General features: G+C 38.6%; 1 protein-coding gene across 11 annotated transcripts in view; it reads left to right on the forward strand.

The window, feature by feature from the left end:
* BRD10 (bromodomain containing 10) overlaps nucleotides 1-25,471 on the forward strand; it is a 91,403-nt gene that overhangs the window by 26,974 nt on the left and 38,958 nt on the right. For 4 of the 11 annotated variants that reach the window (XR_015799198.1, XR_015799197.1, XM_088155871.1 and 1 more), the window contains exons 7-10: nucleotides 4,070-4,196; nucleotides 8,334-8,376; nucleotides 14,784-14,971; nucleotides 17,165-19,918. Coding sequence is in view for 9 of the 11 variants with exons in the window: in XM_088155871.1 (XP_088011997.1) it covers nucleotides 4,070-4,196; nucleotides 8,334-8,376; nucleotides 14,784-14,971; nucleotides 17,165-19,918 (3,112 nt within the window). In the remaining 2 variants the exon portion in view is untranslated. Of the gene's footprint in view, nucleotides 1-4,069; nucleotides 4,197-8,333; nucleotides 8,450-14,783; nucleotides 14,972-17,164; nucleotides 25,442-25,471 lie in introns of those variants that run through there. The other 7 variants (XM_088155866.1, XM_088155867.1, XM_088155869.1 and 4 more) reach the window with 4 other exon arrangements.

Raw genomic sequence — 25,471 nt, forward strand, 5'->3', positions numbered from 1 at the left:
GGACTTAAAGGACTTAAGGTTTAATGTTTTGTGCACTGCCTAGTGAAAGGCTGATACCCTAAGGAATGTCTAAGCTAGAATGTCTTCTAGCTCTTGTATGCTGCTTGGGACATGGGAAGCTACATCCTTTAATTTTAAAAACTGGAGTAAAGGTTGAATCAATAGAAGAAAAACCGAGTTTACATCAATGAAAATTAGATACTGGTAGAAATTAGATCTCTTTTATTGCTAACACTTACATACATAAGGTGTGGGTGAAATAACAAGCAGTCAGTAAATAATTATAAACCTGAAGTAGAAGAACATACTGGCTAAAAATTCTATTGATATTTTATTGTGATTTTGTTTGGTTTTTTTAAAATTTAGACTGTGTATATATATATATTTCTAAAGATCCCATAAAGACTTCTGTCTAATATAGGAAATGTCTTTTATGAAAAGAGGCAGTAAAGTAATGCGTTGGGTTGGATCATAGTCTCTGGTATTTTGGATTCCACTCTTTCCTAGGTCCTTCTCTGTCTGGTCAAATCAGTGGGAGTTGCAGAATGGAAATCTTCTTACCGCCTTTCAGATAACCTGCCTCTCATGTGATGTAAAGTAATTTTTTGTGTGTATGTGAAACTGTTAATTAAGCTGCTTAATTGATCAGTCCTATGTACTTAATTGTTGCATATCACAGTGGAAATTTATTTTTAATTTTTTTTATTTTTTTAAACCCTTCTTGACGTTGTGTAGTGTAAAAGTGACAGGACTGCACCTATTTGCATATAGTCATGAATTTAGGGCTTTTTTGCAGGTGCTAGCTCAATTTGCAGTAAAATGAATGGAGTTTATAACATGAACTTGGAAAGATTTCCTGTTTACTGAAGTGCAAGACTTTATTTTGTTATTACTATTTGAATCATGCCCTGTAAGTCTGATGGATAAATGCATAGCTGTCTAGGGGACGAAAAGGGAGGCTGGAGCCCAGCATTCCTACAATTAAGCAAATGAGGTTAAAATGAATAATAGGCAGTACCTTCTTGAGCAGGAGAACTAAATCGTCCCTAGAGAGAGAGAAAAGTCAGATGAAGGGTAAGGGAACGGGAATTACTTAGTCAAAGGACACCAGCCAAGGTAGCAACTAATTATGGTTTTTGAGAAAAGGCTTTATTGTTTGTTTGTTGCCTTTATTGTTTGCCAGAGGTCTGTAACAGCCTGATATTTTTTACTTAATAGCCAGAAAAGTAAAATCCTCCCTTTTAAAGATGTTGTGTTCTGCTATTGTTCCTGGAGTTTTTAATGAGATGGTTGAGTGCCTTTGTCTATCTTTGGAAATGGATATTTGTTTTAGGCAAGTGAGTCAAAAGGCCAGAAAGCAAACTGAGGTTTTCTGCAGCATTAGGTCACCTGCAAAAGTACGTGTTTCAGAGTACACCTGGTTTAGGTTAGAAATAGAACTTCAGACAGAAATTCATTTGTGGGCTATTCAAAGGAATATATTGATCCAAGGTGGAACATACTTCCCTTGTCTGTTTTTTTATGAGATTCCAAATAAGCTGCTGTTAAATTTGTTCATGAGGTGTAAGTATCTAAATGAGGAGACTGCTTTCTGAGGTTTTTCATTGATTTGCTACATTTTATTTTTAAAATATGTTAATAGATGGGAAAAATAATGCAAAATGGTTCATTTTGAAAGTTTATAAAATATTTCCTCTCTGTTCAGTGAAGAAATAGGAAATATTGTCATATGTTTGAAAATGTTTGACAGGGAAACCGTGTTTAGACAAGAATCTAGAAGGACTTCTGAAGAACTTCCCTTCAGCAGAAACTCAAAGAACCATTAGAATTAGTTTAGGGCTCTTATTTATATTTTAGTCATTCAGACCTCAACTTTGCAAACAATGAAGTGAAAAAATCTACTGTATCTTCTCATTTGCAACCTAGGGAAACATTTTTATTATTGGGTTAAATCTTACTCAATTTTTACTCAGAGGCTGACTTCTCTCCCCATTCCTGATGTCTCTTGTCCTGACCACTTTCTCCCTCCCCAATGAAATATGTGCTGTGTCTCAGAGTTTTGCATGTAAAGTGTTTTCAGTTATACTTGTTTTCATCAGTATTACTGTATTTACAATAATACAAAACCAGTGTTTACATAAATGTACATACAGACAGAAAATACTGTAATCTGAGAAATCTGTGTGTGCACACCCATTTGCAGGTTTAAACTGCAAGTGAGCTATAATAAAAGAGTATTAATAGACACGCTTAAAGTCTTGCAGCTGAACCCTTTTCTTTTAATTTAAGCCTAGTTTCTCTGTTAGTAAGTATCTTCATCTATAAGGTATCTAACATACTCTCTTTTTACGTCCTTATCCTGAACATTTGGTTTGTACTTTAGTCATTTCCAAACACTGTTATTGCTTCTCTATGTCAACCCTACATCTCTTGAAAACACTAATATAAGCCCAAAATACTGAATTTTGAGACAGAAATTTACACATTTACATCCATGCAGCTTCTTGTACTTCTGAGGACTGACTGAAGATGTGGAGCATTTGTAATATTTAGTCATATAATATGAATGCATAAGGTCAATTTTAGCCTTCAGTTTTTGGAATCTTCTCCACAATGTTTGTCTTCTCTGATAGTTTTAACTTTGGCTTATATCACTAGCATTAAATATTTTTGTCACGGTCTTCAGTTTTTCTTAGCTTCTCCAGTTTTCTGTCTTTATTGTCTACTTTTGTATTTAATAAATGTATAAATAATTTTTAATAAATGTATTTAATTGGAGGAGTTTTCTTTAAACCACTTTTGCCACGTACCTTTCTACAGTTCCAAATGTGAAAGTGTGGGTTCTGCATCAGAGATGAATGTCTACTCATACATTCTTGTCACAGAAATACTACTGTGTATTCAGAACATTTCACAATGCTTTGGATTTTGGTCAGTTAGTATGTTGTTTTGAAGAAATAATTCAAGGCATTCCTGTCAGCACACAGTACTAGCAAAACAGCTACTTTGAAAATGCTCATCTGAAGAGTATAGAAATACTTGTATATCCAGAGTTAAGAAGATAAAAATACTCAGATATATGAGAGGTAGTTAAGTAAGATCTTAACAACTTAAAAGGCGTAGACTTTTAATAATAGTTTAAGATACTACATACATCCAATTTCTTTGTAAGTTGCAGAAGTATAAGTCGGATAATAACTTTGAAGTTCTTCTAATGGAGGAGTAAAACATGACAATTCAGTGCTGATGATGTTGAGTTCAACAGTAAGTCCATGCTGATAATAAACTTTCTCTTGTATTTTTCTGGTTTATATATTTTTGTATATATTTTTATATTTATTTTTTAAGGTGGTATATTGATCAACACAGTGATGATTGTGTATTAATTTTGCCTAAAGAAAATTAGAACATGTGGCTAAACATCTGAATGAAAACCATTCCATAGTAATGAACAGGAGACAAAGACCGTTTGGTAGCAAGAAGTTTATTGCACTTTGTTTTGGTGGTGTTGTTCTTAGTTTGTTTTACGTTATTTGCTTGTAGTAGAAATAAGAGAGCATGAGATCATTTTAAGATATAAATTCGTGTGATCAGTTATCTAGGTCATGGAAGTGCACGCTGGAGTCAGCGCCTTTCATTGGTTGCTGGTAAATGCTCAAAGATAAAATTGACTAAGAGATGTCATAACTGAATTTGTTTAATAATTTACTACAGGTGATTCTTCCTGACTGTGGTTGATCCCAGTCTTCAGAGAATATCAGAAGTTGGTTAGCTGTTGATAATATATTTATAATGTTCAGAATGATGTTGCTGAAAGTAAAATACAAGATACTGACTTTCAGGAACTTCTACGGTAGAAGATACCTCTAAGCATTTTCAAAATTATAACACTTTCAATAATAGATGAATTTATATAGGATGAATACATGGTCTTGTCATTCATTCTTATTCAGTTAAAATTAGAAGTAAGTGTCTGAAATGGTAGTATTTGGCCCATAAATTAGTTATTAAGAACATTCAACATTAATCCATATATGATTTGAAAAAGTTACTGATCTCTCTTCTTTAGGTATCTGTTGTCCAAAGCAGCTGGAGATCACCAACTCCCTCTCTGTGTGACATCACTAGAAACGCTAGACTGGTGATGTCACACATACCACAGAACCCCGCAGTAGAATGGAGCAGGCCTATTAAGGGTAAGTTTTCTCCCTCCACCACCACCCCTTTTCAACAATATTGCATGGTTTTATAAGATTACTAATTTTCTTTACTTTATGTCCTTGGGATATAAAGTAAAGATTACAGACAATCTCATAAAACTGCATAATATTGTGGTGTTGTGTGTGTGTGTTTATTTAAAAGCAAAACAAAAACTCCTAAAAAAGTTCAATCCTTACCCCATGTATCAATATCCTGGCTCCAGTCTGCTTTGGGGTTCCATGATAAGTGTGCCAGAATAGTGTATGTTGGGGCATCGATCACAGAGAGTGGAGTCAGCATTTCCTGGCTGCTCTGGATGTCAGAAACCTTGTTTTAAAAGGTAAGTTTTCAGTTGAACTTGTTGAATGTCTCTGCACATTTATATAGAAGCATTCAGCCCATTTCTAAAATGTATTTTTATTGTGTTTGCATTTTTGAAATTTACTTGTAACTTGACACAGCCCAAAGTCACATTTTGTACTTCTCTGTCTAGTCCTTTTTTCTTCTGTTATTTTCCTCTGTTAATACCTTATATTGTGTTTCCGGAAAAAATAGAGTGTCTTGTTTGTCACTACTTGAAACAAGATGGTAACTAAATTCTGTTTAATATCATTCTCAGTGCTCTGGACAAGGGGTCAAGGGCATCCTCAGTCAGTTCACAGACAGCACCTTGCTTGGTGGGAGCCTTGATGTGCTGGAGGGCAGGGAGGCTCTGCAGAGGGATCTGGGCAGGCTGGATCATGGCCCAAGGCCAGTGGTGTGAGGTTCAACAAGGCCAGTGCTGGGTCCTGCCCTTGGCTCACAACAGCCCCAGGCAGTGCCACAGGCTGGGGCAGAGTGGCTGCAAAGCTGCCCTCAGGAAAAGGACCTGGGGGTGCTGGTGACAGCAGCTGAACATGAGCCAGCAGTGCCCAGGTGGCCAAGAAGGCCAGTGGCACAGCTCAAATCCTGTGCTCAGTTCTGGGCCCCTCATTGCAAGAAGGCCATTTTGGTGTTGAAGTAAGACCAGAGAAGGGGAATGGAGCTGTTGAAGTGTCTGAAACATGAATCTTGTAAGAAGCAGCTGAGGAAGTTGGGGATGTTGTGCCTGAAGAAAAGGAGGCTCATGGGAAACCACAGCTGCCTGAAAGGAGTGTGTAGCCAGGTGGGGGTTGGCTTCTTTTCCCAGGGGACAAGTGTTGTATGTTTCTGATGGACATACACGTTTGGAGGTCCAGCCTGAACCTCCTAAGCTTCAGTTTGTAGCTGATCTCTTATATTATATAATTTGGTATTTCTGGGAATTACAACACAGATGTTTGTTGAAAACAAGTTTATCATCTATAGAAATTAGTAGGTAGCTGTGTACTAAGGACTTAAGTCACTTTTTTGATAAGCTTTATCAATTACTGATTTGCCTTCCTCCCCTGAATAAAAGGCACACATAAGACTGCTAGAGAATCAAACTGCATATGAAAAGAAATGCTAAATTTTGTAGTGATGAGTCTTAAGATTATATAAAATTTTTAATGCCTCTTTTTACCTTTTGATATTTAAGGAATAATAACACCTAGGGTTTATATATTTACACAGAAAACCAACTGAACCACTGAATAATTTAAAATATAAGGTTTTTTTTAAAAAATTCCAGCCTTCTTTGGCTTGTATTTGTTCTGTCCTGACTACTTCTGAGGAAAAAAGATTCTTCTCATGTCTAAAATTTGTTCATGCTTCCATTAAAAGGTTTATTGTCAATTCCAAAACGCCATTAAGAAAAATTAAGTAATTGGGATAAAGGGAAATAATTTTTTAAAAAATTATGTTGCTATAAAATTTTCATTTAAATTACTTGGAAGTATGATTCCTGTTTGCCGGTTTCTCCACCCTGTTGAGGTCGTTCTGAAGGGTTGCACAGCTCTCTGGGGTGTTGGCCACTCCTTCCAGCTTTGTGTCGCTGGTGAAGTAACTGAGGAGGCATCTGCCTCTTCATCCAAGTGATGAATAAGTTACTGGACCCTTGGGGACACCACTAGAGACAGGCTTCCAACTAGAGCTAGCTACAGAATTACGGGACAGGAATTGGCTAGCTTTTTATGTTTGTTTTTGTAAGCAGAGAGAAAAGTAACATTTGTTTTTCTGTGAAGTATTAATGAAGTCAGTAAGCTCTTGAAGTCTGTTCTTTACTAAACATTGTACATGTGCTGGCTGCCTAACAGTTGCCACTTCCGATTTATTCAGTGGTCAGTTGATACTTATTTCTCATAAGCACTCTTTTTTTTCTACTTAAGCCAAGATCTTAGCCTTATTTGAAGATAAATTAGGCTCAGAAATTAATAATTTCTTGAGGTTTTTACGTTGTAGTGATTTTTCATATCTTTTAATACTACATTTTCACACATTTTCTTTGCTATATCAACTGCATGTACAGCGTTTCTATTTCACAATAGTAGTAGCATTGTTTATTTTTGCTATTTGATTTTTGTTTTGAGGCAATGCACTAATGCTTTTTACTATATGAATACATTATTTTAAAACACTCTGCAAAATGTTTTGTTTTTCTTACAAGAAAAATAAATCTGTGCATGTAATAGTCTTTTTATGTTAACAATTAATTCTGTTGATTGCTGACATTAAGAGATACCAAATACCCTGGTAGGCTACGGTACACACAAGGTCTGGTTTTTGTTGTAGTGATTAGTGACAGGTTTTATGCATGCAACTGGCCACAAATGAAGGAAACGATAATACAGTTTACTGGCATGTCCGTGTGTTCAGCACTGGTCATTATGTGGCATAATGATCTTACTTAAAATCTTTGCTTTTGTAATTTTAATTGAAGAATGAAGGTAACTATTTGTTTTGTTATGTGACATGTAAATGATTATCCATAGAAAAATAGATATCCAGTCTTCAAATAAGCATTAAACCGGAGTGATCTTGCTGTATGTTGGAGAAATCTACTGAAATGTGTAGAGGGAGAGGTTGTCCAAAGTCCTTAGGAAGATCATTCTTGTAGACTGCTGAAAGGCAGCTGTGACAAGCTTTTTCCAGATTTTCCTACCTTAACTTTCTTAGTGTGCTAGGCCACAGGAAGCTGTGAAGGATATGTGCACTATCAAAAGCTAAATACGTATCTGAAATAAGTAAGTTCTCAAGTCTTGCTTCTTTTTCTTGCAGAACCATAATCTCTTTACTGTTTTACATCTTCTCTGACCAGTCAAGAGCTAAAATCTTCATTTACATAAAATACACAGAGCTAGAAGAGTGGCAGAAGTACTACACTACATCTCCTTTATAACAGTTACATATATATGCATTGTTCAGTCTTTTATGCAATGAACTACAGAATAAAGTTTTGGGAAGAAATATTTACAAGGAGTATCTGTGAATGTTAAGGGGTGTGTTCTGCAGCCGATGGCCACCATAGTTGTCATTTCCCAATGTCTTCTCTCCTTATTCAGACTTTCTAGATTTATGAAAACATCAATATAAGATTACATATATCAGTTTTGAAAAGAAAACGTTTAAATTATATGCTTGAATTAAAAGCTTAAAGGATTTTACGTTGGAAAATCAGACTTTGCTGCATAGTCTGTTGCTGCATAAAAGACAAATTTGCTAAAGTGCTCTTCTAGAAAAAGTGTTTTTCTATAACTTTAAATAAAATGTAATGGAAAAACAGTGGGATTTTTAGCCTTGAAAATTGTAGTAAAGTTTCTTTTGCAAATAATGATATAATTTAAATGCAATTGTAGTGAGATTTGCTGTAAAAATTTTAATTCAGGAAAATGTACATATATGGTTGATTTCCCTGACCTGAGTGGATTACTACATATGTTACTTACTAATTTAAGTAATTTTAAATGCATGGTGTATTTGTAGAATCCTGTTTCATTTTTAATTTTGACCTGTAAAAAGTGAGTGTCCTTGCAGTATTACTTTTCCAACTAGGACATTATCTTCTGTAGTATTAAAATAAATGTAATAATGTCCTACATAGGTTAAGGGTGGAGGTAACTCTGAAAGTTTTTAATCTTTTCTTTCAGTTGTTTCCTCATATCCTATATCAGTGTACCAGGATTATTGTAGTACTAATAAGTCTAACAAGGTTTAGGTCTAATACAATGATAAATAAATGGAATTTATGTTTTCAGGGAAGATGGTACCACCGGAAGCAAGCAGTAAAGGAATTGCATGGTACGTTGTTACGACTGCTTAATGAACTGTTACCATGGGAACCAAAGCTAATTAAAGCATTTCAAAGAAACAGGTAATTACCTGCTCTTTTTTTTTCAACAGTGGTGCATGGGATGAAAAACAGAACAAAATTCACAGAACAGAGCAAAAAACTGATCAATAAGTTGGCTTCTTAAATAAATAAAATTAAAATAGTTTGAGGAGTGAGGCACTGTCACTTCTTTAGTTGGAAGAAGTATCTTATATTCCAAAGTTACTGTCTCCAAAAGAATTTGAACTTAACCCCCTAGTGTTTTTTTCCTCTAAAACACTCTAGAATCCTTAAGCATGCTGATCAGTAGTATATCACAATACAGCTAGGATTTGTATTGCTGCTTATTTGGTTAAGAAATGCTGAAAATCTTTCTCTAGAGAACAATACTAAGGCTTCTTAGAATACTCTGATTACTTACTATATAAAGCTACCTAAATTAACTGTTAATGAATTCTCCACAGAGCAATTCTTGAAGCATTGTTTTGGGGTCTTTGTAACCCAGTAAATTAGAAATGCATCTGGAAAGAGGTATGTCAGACAAATATGAGTGAAGTAGTGACAAGTTTGAATCTCGTAAAGCACAAGTATTAGTAACAGTGGAGGTGCTACTCGGATTACAAATCATGGAGAGATTAGATATTGTCTTGAAGTTCAGTGCCATTCTTGCCTCTTAAATGTACAGCTGTTGCTATAATCATACCTTAGTTTTGCCATTTAGGCAATTAAAAAATTAAAAAGCAAGGAATTATTAGAGGCTTGAACTGTGTGACAAAGGATAGGAAAAGAGGCTGCTTCTTAAATGTTGAGTGTGAAGGAAGCAAGTTATACTGTTATGTGGTGCAGAGCTAATGCTGAAAAGTGTAAAAGGTGTCCTGTGTGAAAAACACACAACGTAACACCAAAGACATTAAATTGGTTCCTCAGTAGCTCATTTTCATGTGATGAATTAATATCATGCATGAATTAAAATTCTTATTTGGAAATTTGGGATATTGTTGAATATTTTGCTTTAAATAATGAACCCAAGTGCAAGTTTTGGCGGTTTTTTTCTATTCTTTTCTGTTCTCGTTCCTATTCGTTTTTCTAGCTGTTAATTTCTTCCTGTCTTTCGCAATTCAGAATCCATGTGGAAACATGGCAGATAGTATTACTGTCAGTAAGAATTTCATTTTCCAGTATGTAAAGTTTACAGTTTCACTCTTTTTGTAAATTCTGTTGTGGTTTGGTACTCAGTATTCTTGTCTGTCAAATCACAGAATCATAGAATGGTTTGAATTAGAAGGGACCTTAAAGATCATGCAGTTTCAATTCCCCCTGCCATGGGCAAGGGTACCTTTCATACACCAGCTTCCTCAAAACTCCATCCAATCTCGTTTTCCAGGGTTAGGGCTTCAACAGCTTCTCTGGACAACCTGTTCCAGTGCCGCACCACAGCTGTACTTCATAATTTCTTCCCAATTTCTAATTTAAACCTACTCTCATTCAATTTGAAGCCATTACCCCTTGTCTTCTCACTAAAGTTCTTGTATAAGTCTCTCTCCCCAGCTTTTTTGAAGGCTCCCTTCAGATACTGGAAGGCTGAAATTAGGTCTCCCCTAAGCTGCCTCTTTTCCAGGCTGACCAATCCCTCTCAGTCTTTCCGCACAGGGGAGGTGTTCTGATCATCTTGGTGGCCTCCTCTGGACTCGCTCCAACAGGTCCATGTCCTTCCTGTGCTGTGACCCCAGAGCTGGATGCAGCCCTGCAGGTGGGGTCTCAGCAGAGCAGAGGGGCAGAATCCCCTCTCTGGCCCTGCTGCCCACACTGCTCTGGATGCAGCCCAGGACACGTTTGGCTTTCTGGGCTGTGAGTGCCCATGGCTGTGTCATGTCCAGCCTCTCACCCACCAGCATCCCCAAGTCCTTCTGGGCAGCTGCTCTGATCTGTTCATCCTCAGCCTGTGCTGAGACTGGCGATTGCCCCTATTCAGGTGCAGCACTTTGCACTTGGCCTTGTTAAAAGATACGAGGTTTTCCCATGAACCCACTTCTCAAGCTTGCCTAGGTCCATCTAGATGGCATCCCATCCTTCAGGTGTGTCAGCTGCACCACTCAGCTTAGTGTCATCTGCAAACTTGCTGAGAGTGCCCTCAATCCCTCTATGTCATGAGTTATGATATTAAATAACTCTGGCCCAAGTATGGACCCCTGAGGGACACCATTTGTCACTGATGTCCATCAGGATTCTGTGCCATTGACCACAACTCTCTGGGTGCCACCATCCAATCAATTTCATATTATCTAATGGTCTGCTTATTAAATCCCAGTCTCTCCATTTAAGAGAAAAGGGTGTTGTGGGGGGGACCATATCAAAGGCTGTACAGAAGTCCAGATAAATGACAACTATAGCCATTCCCTTATCCACTGATGTAGTTAGTCTATCCTAGAAGGCCACATCGGGCAGGACTTGTCCTTGGTACAGCTGTGCTGGCTGTCCCAAATGACCTATCTGTACCTTAGCACAGATTCTAGGAGGGTCTGTTATATGATCTTCCTCACCAGAGGTGAGGCTGACCAGTCAGTAGTTCCCAGGGTCCTCCTTTCTACCTTATTTGAAGATGGGTACAATATTTTGCTTTTTCTTGCCACCTAGGACTTCACCTGACTGCCAAGATTTTTTCAAATATCAGAGTGGCTTGGCAAATACATCAGACAATTCCCTCTCTTCTGTACATTCACATTCTTCAAGTGATCATGAACCTGATCTTTACAGTGGGAGGGACTTTATTCTCCCAGTCCCCTTCCTGCTCTCCATCCACTCAAGAGGTTTGGGAAGAAATGTAGGCCTTGAAGACTGAGGCAAAAAGCTTTTGAGTACCTCAGCCTTCTCCTTATTCATTGTTAGCAGTTTTCCACCCTTATTCATTAGAGGGGGCCACCTTCTTTGGCCTTCCTTTTTTGGTTAACATGCCTGTAGAATCCCTTCCTGTCATTCTTTGTGTCCTTTGCCAAGTTCAATTCCAGTTTGGGTTTGGGCTTCCTCTTCCTCACTCTCACAAGCAAACTTGATCTCTTCAAGCTTTTCCTGGGCCACTCATCCTAGCTTCAGCTGCCTGTGCATTTGCTTCTTTCCCAGTCTGACCAGCAGTTCCCTACTCAGCCCTGCTGTTCCCTTACCTTCCTTGCCCAGTTTCTTACTCCTGGGGGTTGCCAGCTCTTGCACTCTGTGGAAGACTTCCTTAAAGATCTGCCAGCTCTGTTCCACTCCCTTTTCCCTGAGGGAAGTCTCCCACTAGGTCTCACTGGCTATCTCCTTGAAGAGCTGCAAGTCTGCTTTCCTGAAGTTCAGGGGCCTAACTTTGTTCTTCACCTGGCCCATGTCCCTCAGGACTGCAGACTCCACCAATGCACTGCAGCCCAGACTCCCTCCAGTCTTGATATTCAGGACCAGCTGACTTACTTTGCTACCCATCACATCCAGGATTTTGTCCTCTCTGGTAGGGCTGCTGTCTATTCCTTGGCTCCAGAAGGTATCCCTCATTCTTTCCAAGAGTCTCCTGTCTTGCCTGTAGCTTGCTATGCTGCTTTCCCAGGTTGAAGTGGCCCAGCAGGACAAGAGCCTGTGAGCATGATGCTGCCTGTAGCTGGAGCAAGAAGGCTTCATCAATAGGGCCCCTTTGATCAGGGATCAGTACTTAAAATCATCCACAAAGTTCCCTTTGTTGCCTAGGTCTCTGATTCTTATCCACAGGCTTTTGACTTGCCCATGGCTGTTCTTCAGAGACAGCTTTTCACACTCAGTCTACCTCCTGATGTAGAGGGCAACTCTTCTGCCTCTCTCTTTCCTCACCTGTCTCTTCTAGAGAGCCTGTAGCCATCGATAGTCACACTCCAGTCACATCCCTCCAAGTTTCTGTAATGGCAAGATCATAACTTTCTAGCAGCACAGTGGCTTGCAGCTTCTGGTTTTTGCCAGTGCTGCATCAATGTGATTATAGAACACAAAACTGTCATGCAAAGTGTGTTAAATGCTGTATGTGAGCTGTGACTGATAGGAGTAAATTTTAGTCTGGAACAGGGTAGTTGAGATCTTTTGTATGTGTGTGCTGGTATCTATAGAAGCATGCACTCGGAGTGCAAGGTAACTTCCGAAATTACCTGAATTCAACTAGCGTATGTTTTAGGCTGTAACCCTAGTTTATTCAACAAGGAGAGTCCGAGTATTTCTGTGACATAGCTGTTTGGACATACACGTAGCATACCAGGGACCAGGTCCATCTGAAGAATGATGTTTACAAATCATGGGGAGGAAAGAAAAATGGATGAGTTATTCTAGGTCACTCTCTAGGTTTGATTCATTATGCAGCTGCTAGGCAGTAATGTAGCACCAGTGGCAGTGGTGAAGAAAGGTGTCATGTAATAGGGAAAAAGCAGCTGAGCAAAATTTGCTTACAGTGGTCTAAACATCAATTCCCCCATAAGTCTCACTACAGTTGCTCTGCCTACAGGGTGTCTCAGCAAGGTACGAATATCTACTAATTGAATAACAGTGTTTAACTTCTAAGCTATGAAAGGCTGGGCAGTGCTTCTTCCTCCAGATGCCACATTATGGAATAAGAGTCTGGAGGTTTCATTCCTTCTTTGTTATTGTCTTTAACTAGTAGCAGTAGACTTTATGATCAAAATACTTTTCTTTCCCTTCTGAAAGGTCCTCTAGTCTTTTCAAGATTATGACAGAGTACAACATTGAATTGTATTTGAATAGCAGCAAGGTTTAAAAGGGAAAGCTACTTGTACCCACTGATTACAGTTGTTTACTGGCCTCACAGCAGAAGTTCCTCAAAAGAAAAAAGGAAATTATATCCAGGAACTTTAGTACAGTAGTAGTTCCCTGGTGTGCTCCTATAGTTCTTCCACACCTAGGCTTCAAACTCAAAATCCTGATGAGAAAGTTGAAGTATTGTCCACAATATATCTTCATACAGGCTTCAATGTCTGCTCTCAGTGAGTGTCAAAGCTGGGAGTAAACAACTAGTTCTCACTGACCCTTAACGAGCCCCACCTGACCATCTGTCTATGCCACCTGTCCATGGGCCCAAGATCCCCAATTCAGGTTATTCTGCAGCCTTCAATCTCTGCTGCAGATGTGCCAGTTCCCAACTCAACTACAGCAGTTACTGTGCCTGGCTGTGGATCCTACTGATCTGGACTGACCCTCAGACTGGTCATCTACCTGCATCATCGCTGTGAAGCTGCCCAGAAATCACTCAACTGGGTCCTGACCCTGGCAGCCATCATTGCACCTGGTCCTGATCTTAAACTTTGAATTGACTTCCCAGTTTGATCTCAGATCTGCCTCAGCTTCAGGAACTTACTTGTTGATCTGGGCTCTTGGTTGAAGCCAGTTACCATCCCTAGACCTGCCCTTCTGCCTCATTCATTTCATGCCCTACCAGCTGTGACATCATTCTTGGCTCCTCCCTCTCTGTCTCATGGAGAGCCTCTGGCCATTGCTGCATTCAGTGCAAACAACTGTTACTCTGATGCAAAACAAGGACTACATTTAAGATCATATTGTTACTGTCTTAAGAGTTAGGTCCTGAATAGTCTAGATTCTATTCCACACAACATGTTAATTGCTATAATCTATTTATTCGTTTGCTAAATAATCGTGGGCATTGTGTGGGTTACCACCAGCTGAATCCTGAAGTTCAATGTATTTGTATGCTAAAATAGCCACTACATTCCATCTAAACAATGGTTTAGAAGAAGGGACAATGAAAACATGTACGGGTTAGCAGTATTAAGGTAAGTGGATGTGTTTCTGAAGGGTGTTCAAATGAGTGAAGTACCTATGTATTTCTGTCATATGGACATTCTTTAGTGGAATGTGAACCTATGGAAATGATAGCAGCTGGTGTTCTAATGGGTCAGAGATAAGAATATGTTCTTAAAGAAAAAGTTACAGTACAGTCTCATAGCTGAGCCAATGGCTTGTGTGTTTAAGAAAAACGAGATTTGCTTACTTCTCTTCTTGGGGTTGCCTTCAAAGCAAGGAGTAGACTTTTTACAGTTTATACTCAAGTCCATACAGGTATTTGTCACATGAAAGATGAAGGGGGAAAAGGAATATGGATGCAATAAAATGGTGATGGTCATTTTGACTCAGTCTTTCTGCTGTTCTTAGCGGTCTTAATGAAATAGAATTCAGTTTGGTTAAGTAGGGGACATTGCTGTTATTTCACATTTTCTGTGTATTTTGCAGAGAGGGCTACACTGTAATTATTTGAAGGACACAGGCAGTTAAATCTACACCAACTTTTTGTTAGGCAGCACATAAAATTAATGTTTGAAACAGTTGTTTTTTTAGTAAAATTAGTTTTGTTATTTTTAAGGTCTAGATTGAAGAAGGACTATGATGACTTTAAAAGACATCCAGACCACGATAAATTTACCAGAGAATTGTGGAGTAATGATGAAAGTGAAGTTGATTCTGGCAAAGAATCTTTCGCAGTAGTATGTGGTAAATCATCAGAGTCTGCAGAACATCTAGAAGTTCCTAAAAAAGATCAATCAGACAATGGTAAGCATTTACTGGGATTCAGTAGCTTGAACTTGATTCAGGAGCTGAAGTGAGTTGATTTGGGAACCTAATTTTTCCATGTGAACTTGTGTCCTACTTTTTACCTTAACTCCACCACTGTTTGAAAATAGCTTGTGGTGCATATCTGTCAGTGTAGACTTGAAGAGGGCAGACATGACCAAGATGAAAATTCTGCTTTATCGAAGTGTTTGCCATTTTTTGTGCTTAACTATTTCTGTGATAACATAGTAGATCTGTGTGGAATTTACTTTTATAGTGGGTTGGCCTTGACTGACTGCCAGATGCCCACCCAACCACTGTAACCCCCCCCTTCCTTAAGAGCTAGGGAAAGAAAACAATATGGAAAAGCCTAATGGTCAAGATACATGCAAGGGAGATAATTCACAAGTTACTGTCACAGTCTAAACAGGCTCACTTGAGGAGAATTAATTTTAATTTGTTGTCAATTAAAAATAGAACAGAATGGTGAGAAACAAACAAAAAACCTAAACCCCTCCTTTTACATATCCACCTTCTTCCAAGGCTCATTCCCAGTTCTTCCACCATCTTCATTCCCAATTCTTCCACCTCCTCCCTTGTCAAATGGCGCAGGAAGGACTGAATCCAGGAATTGAGGTCAGTTTGTAACAATGAGTGCCTTCTGCTTCTTCCTCATCCCTGCTTCAGTGTGGGGTCTCCCCTAAGGAATACAGTCCTTCACAAACTGCACCATTGTGGGTCCTCTGCATAGACTAGAGTTTTTCAGCATGAGACTGCAGCCCATAAAGAGCCCACCCTGGAGCAGGTTCCTGCCAGGAACTGTGGCATATGGGAGATCCACACTGGTACAATCTCCTTCAAGGCATTCTACTCACTGCTGTACAATGAGGTCCTCAAGCATCTGCAATGTACATACCTGTACCATACATACTGGCATGGTCCTCCATGGGAGCAGGTAAACCTGCTTGATCCAGGGGTCTTACTGGGTTGCAGGGAAATCCATTCCAGTGCTTGGTGCACCTCTTACCCCTCCTTCTTTGCTGACTTTGGTGTCTATAGGATTGTGTCTCTATGTTTTTTCCTCAGTCCACTCTGTCACACACTTCTGCAAAGCATTATCCATGGGGCATCACCAGCTTGACTGACAGGCTCATTTATGTCTTTTAGTGGATTTGTTTTGGAGCCAGCTGAGTCTGACACAAGGCAGTTCCTCGCTTCTCTCCTCAGAGAGGAACCCCTGCAGCCCCATTCAACCAAAACCTCAGTGCATGGCCCTTCTGTCCACCTGGCCCACCTGCATGCATCCTCAGCCCTCTTACCACTTCATGCATCCACTGCTCACTGGCTAGTCCAGCTTGATGCTCACTATGAAACATGGCATTCACATCTTCATTGCACAGGCATCCCCTGCTCACAAGTCCACCTCTTAGGCCAGCCCAGACCCCCAGGCCCTCCTGCTCACCAGCTAGTCTAGCTTGAAGTTTATCACTGAATACATACACACTGGATTTGGGGAAGATACAGACACTCACCCCCCAGCAGCTGGCACCAGGCCCACAGACTGTAACCTCTTGCAGCTGTTTTTGCAGCTCCTCTTAGCTCAAGACATCGCTTCATAGGTTTGTAGAGCTGTATCAATTCCCTCACCCCTCCTGGCTCTGTCTCCAGGATCTCCCCTGGTTTATAATCATGTTAGGTTCAAAAAGTTGATCTTCCTGCAAGAGGCTTCTGCAGTTTCCTGATAGCCCATCAATTGATGTGATTGGTGAAGTTGTTTCTTGACATTGTCTCCATTTTTGTTTGGTTAGATCAGGGTCTCTGTTTATTATTTTCCTGGCTTTTTCCTTTTCCCCTCCTCAAGATAAACTTGCTGGAATATACATTTTCATGCTTTCACATATTGTTATCAATTAATCTGATCGACCAGGTTCGGTTTTCCTCACTGTCTCCCATTGCTGGTCAGGTTTCAATCCGTGTATGTTCTTGTTTATTACTTCCTCCTTTGCTTATTATCCTCTTTTTGTATTGCAAAGGTCCCTGACCAGATGCCCTTAAAAAATTAGACATTTCCTTCCACGTACCTTTTCTCTTGCAAACTAGTTTATTGCCTTTAGCGAGACACTGTAAAACTGTTTTGTAGGGGTATCAGTTGCAAACATGTAAAAAACAGTTTCTGTTTTAATATCCTTGCAGATGAAGTGAAACTATTAGAGATGAATTCACCTGCAGGAAAAAACAGAATTCTGAAAAAAGAATCAGCTTCTAAAGAGATACAGAAGACACTGCCCAAGTGCATTAAACGACAGTTCAAGCAAAGTAGTTGTCTGGATCAGAGCACTAATGAGCTTTCACAAAGGAAGAAAGCTAAACTGAGCACTAATGAGGCTGTGGTCCAGAGTTCAGAAAGCCAGCAGTCGGATAGTTGCTTGACTGAGCTGAAGCAATTTGAAGGGTCAACTCTAGAGTTGCTTTCCTTGACAAATCCTGCAACATCAGTATCAAACTTTCTGAAAGGGACCAAACCCATCCAGGCCTTGCTTGCCAAGAATACTGGGAACAAAGTGACCTTAACAAATCAACTGCTGCCTCCTGCAGGCATGAACGTATCTACTTCTGAAAAGTCAGTTTTACCAGCTTTGGAATCATCACCGATCAAACCAGCATCGCCCTGCCAAGCCAGTTCAAAGACTCCTTTACAAATGGTATACAAAATGCCAAATGGCCACTGTGTACCAATAGACGTTCCCAACAGTTCAGTGAAAATTCAAATGCAAGCTATGATTGACCCTAAAAATGGAGAAAAAGTTGTGCAACAAGTTCTTATTTTACCTAAGAATTTTGTTCTTCAGCAGAAGGAAGAAAAAGTTGTGTCCAAGGATATTCAGTCACTACAACAAAAATCATTTCAGATGCACTGTACATCTTTACCAAAAACGTCAAACATCAGTGTTTCTTTAACACCTGTTCAGGTAACAGGCCCTGCAAATGCCACTCAGTCACCCACTACCATTTTTAGTAAGAATACTACCCACTCATTGCAAGTGACTAGTCCAATGAACACTACACAACCATTGCCTAATGTAGCTTCAGCAGATAACTTATCATCAATAATTAAGGTAAGCCAAAGTGAAAGTGACAAAATCAAGACTGCAGTTTCGACTGCTACATTGCCTGTGTCTTTGGCTTCACCTACTTCTTCCACAGCTAGCCAATCCTTGACACCAGCAACAGCATTAAGTGCATCTACAAACACTGATTCTGCCTCTCATAGTCTTGCATCACAGATGCAAACTGACTCCCTTGAAACTAAGCAAGAGCTAAAGACAGTGTGTGTAAGAGAATCACAGTCTATTCTGGTGACAACACGAGGTGGAAACACTGGAATTGTTAAGGTGCAAACAAACCCAGACCAGATTTCAGATACTAGCAGTTTATGTCCTAGTTCAGTTTTCACTTATGCTTCTCAACTTCAGGCCTTTCTTGTGCCAAAAACTACAGTGGTATCATCCTCTAGTCTTCCATCTGTAGCAACAGCCACATCTGGTCTCCCACATATTGGACAATTATCTCCTGGATTTGCCCCTTCAACAGCTTCTTCTGTTAACATTTCAGCTTTCTCTGCTGATTTTACCCAGGCAATGGAGAAAAATACCAAATTTACATTACAGCAGCCAGCTGTTCAGGACCCTTCGTGTCAAGTAAGAGAGAACTCCTGCCACGAGTCTTCTTCCTTGTCCTCCATTATTCCATTAGCTAGCAATTTGGTGTCTGCAACTCCAAACAGCCCTGTTAGTGTGACTAGCACTGGACAAAGTAATATTGTCAAAACTCCAACTTCTTCTGTGCAGCATCCAGGGGATACTAAAGTGAAAACAAAATCTGTTACACAATCTGAGTCAAATTCTGCAACAAATGAAGAGTTAATAAGTGGTACTACAGTCCAGAAATTTACATTAATCACAAATCCACCAATTTTATCTCCCTCTGGGACATCAGGGGTTAGTATTATACCCTGTCCAGCATCCACTGCTGTTAATGCTCAGAAGCTGGTTTTCATTAACACACAAATTGCCAATGGCCCATCAACCACCAATCTAGTTGCAGAGTCATTGAAACAGAACCTTCCTTCTTCCTTAACCAAAACCTTTGTTAATGCCACAGAGCAACCACGTTTGGTTTTGATCCCATCTACAGTAGGAGCACCAATAAGAATAAATTCATCACCAACTGTTGCTCAAGTAAAAGATGTGAAAATTGGACTAAATATAGGTCAGACCATTGTAAATACTAAAGGCAGTGCACAGGAGGCCCTGCCAGTTAATATATTGCACTCTGGCATTTCTAAAGGAGAAGACAAAAAGAGGACAGCCTTGGCCCCATCCTTGACAAGTAGTAGTGTGGTTCCTGTTCCAAGTTTTGCTGTGTCAGCTAATGAATCTCTATGTGTTGCAACAAAAGCTGAAAATGCCTTTACAATAACAACAGCAAATGCACGAGTGGACTCTGTTTCAGTAACATCAAGTGGAACTTCCTCTATGGCACAGCCTACTATTCTGATTGGTGCCAGTGATCCCTCAAGAATAAGGCCAGTTCTGAGTAACCAACTTTGTGCATCAAATATTGGAAATACTATGGGTATATCAACTGTGAAAACAGGACATCTTGCTTCATCTGTGCTGATTTCAACACAGCCAACAGTATCTCCACAAAACTTAGCATCTGCTCTGCAATTTCCAGTCTTTAGCTTGTCTGGACCTGCAGCCACCCACCACAAGGTGTTACATACAGTTTCTCAGTTGGCAGCAGTTCCAGCTCCTCTTCCAGTACCAAAAAGACAGTTGCCCACACTGGTTCAGTTTCAGTCAACAGGAATTTCAGCTGCTGTGTCAAGTCATGCAGGTGTTCACAAACCTCACAGAGTGTTGCCCCCTTCATCACCAAATACAGGTGAAGTAATTAGTTTTCCCAATCTTTCTGCCCAACAATGCCAGCAGGTGCCTCCCAGTACAGAGAAACAAAGTCATGATTATGCTTGTGTTTCTACCGTTCAGGTGTCTGAAGCTTCACCCCCTGTAACAAGCAAAACAGGAGGAGTTCTGTTGAATGAACCTTCCACTCAACAGAAAATAGTCATTAGCACTTGTATGCCTTTGGCACCTGGAACTCAGATAATGATTAATGGTACTCGTTTTGTTGTTCCACTGCAAGGCCTTGGAGCTGGCAGCCATGTTCTTCTTCTCTCCTGTAATACAAAACAGACTCCTTTAACAAGTAACCATGGTCAAGATCCTCAAGGTGTACCGACCGTTAATCCAATAACCTCAAAAATCGTCCTAGCACCAAGTCATTCATTAAGTTGGCAAATACCAAAACATCCTTTGAAAAGCTCTACAAAAATCGTGAACTCTTTTGGAGCTGCCGATGCTTTACCCATTGTACATGCAACACCCCAGATATTTAGTACTCCAGCTAGCTCATGTACTCCACTGTCTGCAGTAACTCTGTCTGTATCTTCAGTGACAAAGTCTCCCATTAATGTTGCTACATCTTCTGTTTCTGCTGTTCATCCTCCAAATTCTCATTTACCAAGCAACATGTCAGTGTTTCAGCTTGACAGTTCTATCAAAAAGCTGTTGGTTAGTCCAGAGGGAGCCATACTGAATTCTCTAAATACTTCAGCACCAAAAGTTCCTTCCCTGTCTTCATCGTTGCTTCCTGTTGTTGTTTCCACAAGCAGAAATCCTACTGCGGTCTTCCCTGCATCTCAGTCATCTTGCCTTGATAAACCTGACAAAGCTGCATCCTGAATTTCCTGCAAATGAGCCACTTTGAAATTCTGGGGCATTCTTCAAACTTTGGAAGCTGTAATTATTGAATAATTTCTTACAATGTTTTAACAATTGATTTACTCAATATAAACAAGTTAAAGTTCTTATCTGTTTACCTGTGGGGATTTGGAGACAGAAAAATTTTAGTTTGTCAGAAGTTTTCAGAGAGTTCTCCAGTAAAAGGCTCAGAAATTACCAATTCATTAAACAGTTTGGAGAAATCTCGCCTTTTGCACATGTTCCATCTTACGCTGTGGACTGTTTGCCAGTGTGTTTATGACAGTGTATATCTCCTTTTTATTTGTCAAATTCATTTTTGACCTGTTTCTTTAAAAAAAAAGTTATGCATTGCAAAAATGCAATCTATAGTATAGGATTGTACATGTTCCTGAACTCCTAAAAACATGTTCTCAACAATATGTACAAAGAAGTATGCTGTATTATTTATGTTTTGTTTACATAATGTATAGTTTTTAAAGTATTTTAGTAACTTTGGACCAGTGTACTGTTTAGCAACAATGCAGAAGATTCTGCACGTAATAAATCAAGTTGCTGTACTGCTTTGTGTTGGCAGTAGTTAAAATATATGTATCTGTTACACTATGGGAAAATTCATACATACATGCATACATATATATGTATCTTTCTTTTAGTGTACGGTAGAATGAAATTATTGAATGTCTTCTGTTCTTCTCTGATTTTACATTTCACGTGATTTGACAGGATTTGGAAAGAAGGCCTCTTTATTGTTCTTCATTATATAGGGCAGGATAACCCATACTTCATCCATTCTTAATGGTTTGTTTATGTTGCCTAAACAACTCCAGTGAAATGGTAAGGCTACAAATAGCTTCCTAGACAACAGTCTAAGTCACACTGATTGCTGTTAAGGGTTGCCATGCTTTGTCTTAAGGCTTAAAGATCTGTTGAAAAATTCATTGTTCTCTATTTTACAGCCTTGCATTTCCACATATCTGGTAGTTGTAACAAGGTCACTCACTAATCTTCCATCTAGCCATAACAACTACCCATTTTTTCCACTGGTCATGCTTTCTAGATCTGTATTTTTTCTTTAGCTTGTAGGTGGTCTATCTGGAAGGAGAATGCTAAAACATCAAACAAGATTAAAAGAAGCTTTATTAGTACTTTGAATGGGGATAATTCACATATTGCATAAAGCTTCCCTTTTTTATACAGTGTATTCAGTATTTATTGGTTTAGTTCCAGTATTTGATCTGATAAAACCTTTGGGTTATTTCCTGCAGATCTGCTGAGTTCACAGCTGCCTGCTGCGATTCTCATGGAGATAAGTTTTTTATATCTTTTGTGATTTTGCATATAGAGAAAAGGTGCCCATTTTATCTTATGGAAGATGATGATTTTAGAAGTGTTGTCTTTGTATATGATGGTTTTTTTGTGGAGTTTGTTGATTTAGTTTTTTATAGAAACTAGAAGGGAAGGTTTCAGAAGAGCTTATAAATGATAGTTGCCTTTTAAATAGCTATGACTTCAAAGGGGATAAAAACTTACATATCTGTATTTAGCAGTGTTCATAGATGGAGTTTCATAAAAATGAAGTTTCAACCTTTGTTCCTCATCTTGTTGAATTTTCTACTTCCCTTCCCCTTTTTGCTGTACACAGTTTTGCATTTCAGATGTTGAGTTGAAGAACAGGACCAGATCTTACTGCCTCTGTCAGCTGCCCTTTAAATTGTTCTGAAAAGTAACCTGATAGCTATTTAGTTGAAGTTATAGGAAAGTGGGGGGAAGAAAGGCTTGTGCCTTCCACAGGGACCTTTCCTTCTGCACTATTTGAAAGAATTACATTGGGAAATGGCATCTTTCTGGATCAGAAATCTCCATCTTAGGGCTGGGCAAGATGGAATTTGTCAGTTTTGGAATGAAAGAAGGTTCCTTTAAATTTAGAAAAAGCTACCAGCTGCGATTTTCCGACTTCTCATGAAAGGTGTTTTGTAACTGGTTTTGAGTACACCTGGTAGTAAGGGCGTCTGCTTACCCTTGTAGAGTTTACAATACTTAGGATTTTTAAGTCTGACTGCTTTTTACAGTTGAATGCTGCAGGTGACTTTTCCAGCAGAAGGAGATGGCAGAGAATGGCAGTTTCCTCATGGACATTTTACGTATCCAAAACCCACATATACCAGCAACTCATTTTATTTCCATTTTACTGTTTGAATCTTGAGGCTCACTTTTTTGGAATTTTCTATTTTCTTGCAATGATTGTTTTTTCCTTTTTTCTAATTTATATTTACTGTAGAGTGAGTTGTCTACATTGTTTAGAAAGCTCGAGACTAGTCTTGAGCTCGAGGTTCTAGTATTGAAGTTGTTCTTGATGGAGAAAAAATTCTTGCATGGCATTTTTCTGTGTGCTAATGTAATAGAAAGGTTTATGCTATAATTGACTCTAATAAAGAGAAAAGTTAGAAAAGCTGAACTTAGGAACTCAGGACTCAAGTAACTTGCTTGAATGATTTCCAGGAAATTTTCTGAATTAATATGGCAATATTTTATGATTTTCGTAAATATTTTATAATTTGACAGACACAAACTTTACAACGTGAAAAGTTTGGTCCCGTTTGATTACAGTTTTCATGGATTTTTATTCTCAGACATATGTTCACATTCCAAATCCTACCGGAAGAAGACTTAGGATTACTATGTAATGGGCTCGCAACATTCATTATGTTAAACCAAATTTTAGTAATTTTTGTGAATAAAATTCCTATTCCCAATACTCTTCTCTAATAGTGTGAATGTCAGTCAGAGATAAGGCTTTTCTTCAAATGACCATAAATACCCATTTACAATTAGCTATGTACCTTTTGCTCCCCAACAAATGTATAGTGCTACCAGTAGCACAAAAAGAACGGTAAAAAACTAGATTATATTCACAGACAGAATGAAAAAGCAGAACTGCTTGCATCTCAAAGTTAAAAAGACATTTAATGAAAAATATAAACATAAATATATGAACCAGCCTTTTAAGAAAACATGTTTAGCTTTTCAAAGCTTGTAAAATGTCATGCTTTTGGACACCCTCTGATATTGTATGTGAACTTTCATACACTATATTACATGCAAAATTTTAGGTTTACTATTGACTATGAAAATTCTGAATTACATCCTTTTATTTACCTGAATGGACATGTTTGGCACAATAGTTTTGTTTTTCTATAAGTAGAAAATGACATTAATATTGCTTCACTGTACAAAACCCCATGTGTGTGCTGCCATTTTCTCATAGAGATTCTGTCACACTAGAAGCAATTAAATTTGACAAGTCTTAGGGGTCATAGAAGTCCCTATTCAAACCAAGTGTTTCTGTCAAGTCATTGAAATCTGTGCTGGTTTTGCTCTGTGACATAGCAAAGGGTTTAATGTGAATAGGGAAGCAAAAATTCTCCTTGGCAGTGAGTAAAGAGAAGCTAATTTGTCTCATGGAGTAGGTCAGAAAATTACTAAAAGCTAACTTTGTAGGACATCCATAGCTACTACAGTGTGTGTGGTTCATAGTCGGTGTTGCTTATACTTTGTGATAGTGCAGAACTTTAGTAGCCCAAATTAATTTTAAAATAAATTAATTTTTATTGAAGCATGGATGCTTGTTATGTTTAAGGATTGTTTCCTTTAAATAGAATGGCCAGAGGTGGTCACAAACACTTAAACTCATGTAGACTGTTCCCTGTAAGCTGCACTTCAAATGAATTTACTGACTCAAAATAATAAGAAAAATAAGATTAATAATGCTATATCAGACTTAAGGTCTATCTATCCTATATAATGACCATCAATCCCAGCATCACCTAGTCTCTTGAAGCACTCAACAGTACCATTCCAAAATAGCACAATTACAGACCTGGATACCCTATTAGTATCCACTAATCTGTGAGCCAGACACAGCTGTGATTTTCTTTCAATTTATTAGCTTTCAGTGTACTTCTCTTGATGAAATACACCAGTCCTTTCAAGAATTCATGGAAGTATGTAAACAGACTAATACCATTCACAACATACAGTGCTAAAGAGTTTATAAATAAATCTCTTTTTTGGTTTCCAAACCTGGCACCTGTTAGTTTCATTTGATGCAAATATTCATATTGTAAAATACAATAAACTTTTGCTCTTTGCTGTTTTTCCATGTGGCCTATGTAGACCTTTGCCATGTTGGTTGTCTCTTTTCTAGAATAAAGAGAAATCATGAATTCAGTTATTACTTTCATGGAAGTAATCAGTTGCTATCATTGCTGTGTATGCCTTTTCAGTTTTACTATATCCTTGAGATCTGGTATCAGAAGAGTGTTTCTTCTAAAGTCCCTATGAGGTATTCAGTAGTGTGCTGATGATTTTTCTTTCATAATAATTATTTCAATGTTTGTGTGTTAGGTTCTAACTATTACTTACCATAATACTTTTTCATAGAAATATTGATTGTAAACTAATTTCACATCACTGTCAACTCAATTCATCCAATAAATCTATACCACTTGCAGAACATTGTAGCTGTAAAAACATAATCTTTAAACCAGGTTATTGAAACCACTGTAAGTCTGGCACTCTCTGTTCCTATTTTTGCTTGATTTATGTCTCTTGAAGATATAAAAGGACAAACTGCTGTAATGATTTTCAATGTGATGCTTTTTAAATCTCATTG

This window comes from Sturnus vulgaris, chromosome Z (assembly GCF_052056855.1).
Source record: "Sturnus vulgaris isolate bStuVul1 chromosome Z, bStuVul1.hap1, whole genome shotgun sequence".
In the NCBI taxonomy this organism is placed as follows: Eukaryota; Metazoa; Chordata; class Aves; order Passeriformes; family Sturnidae; genus Sturnus; species Sturnus vulgaris.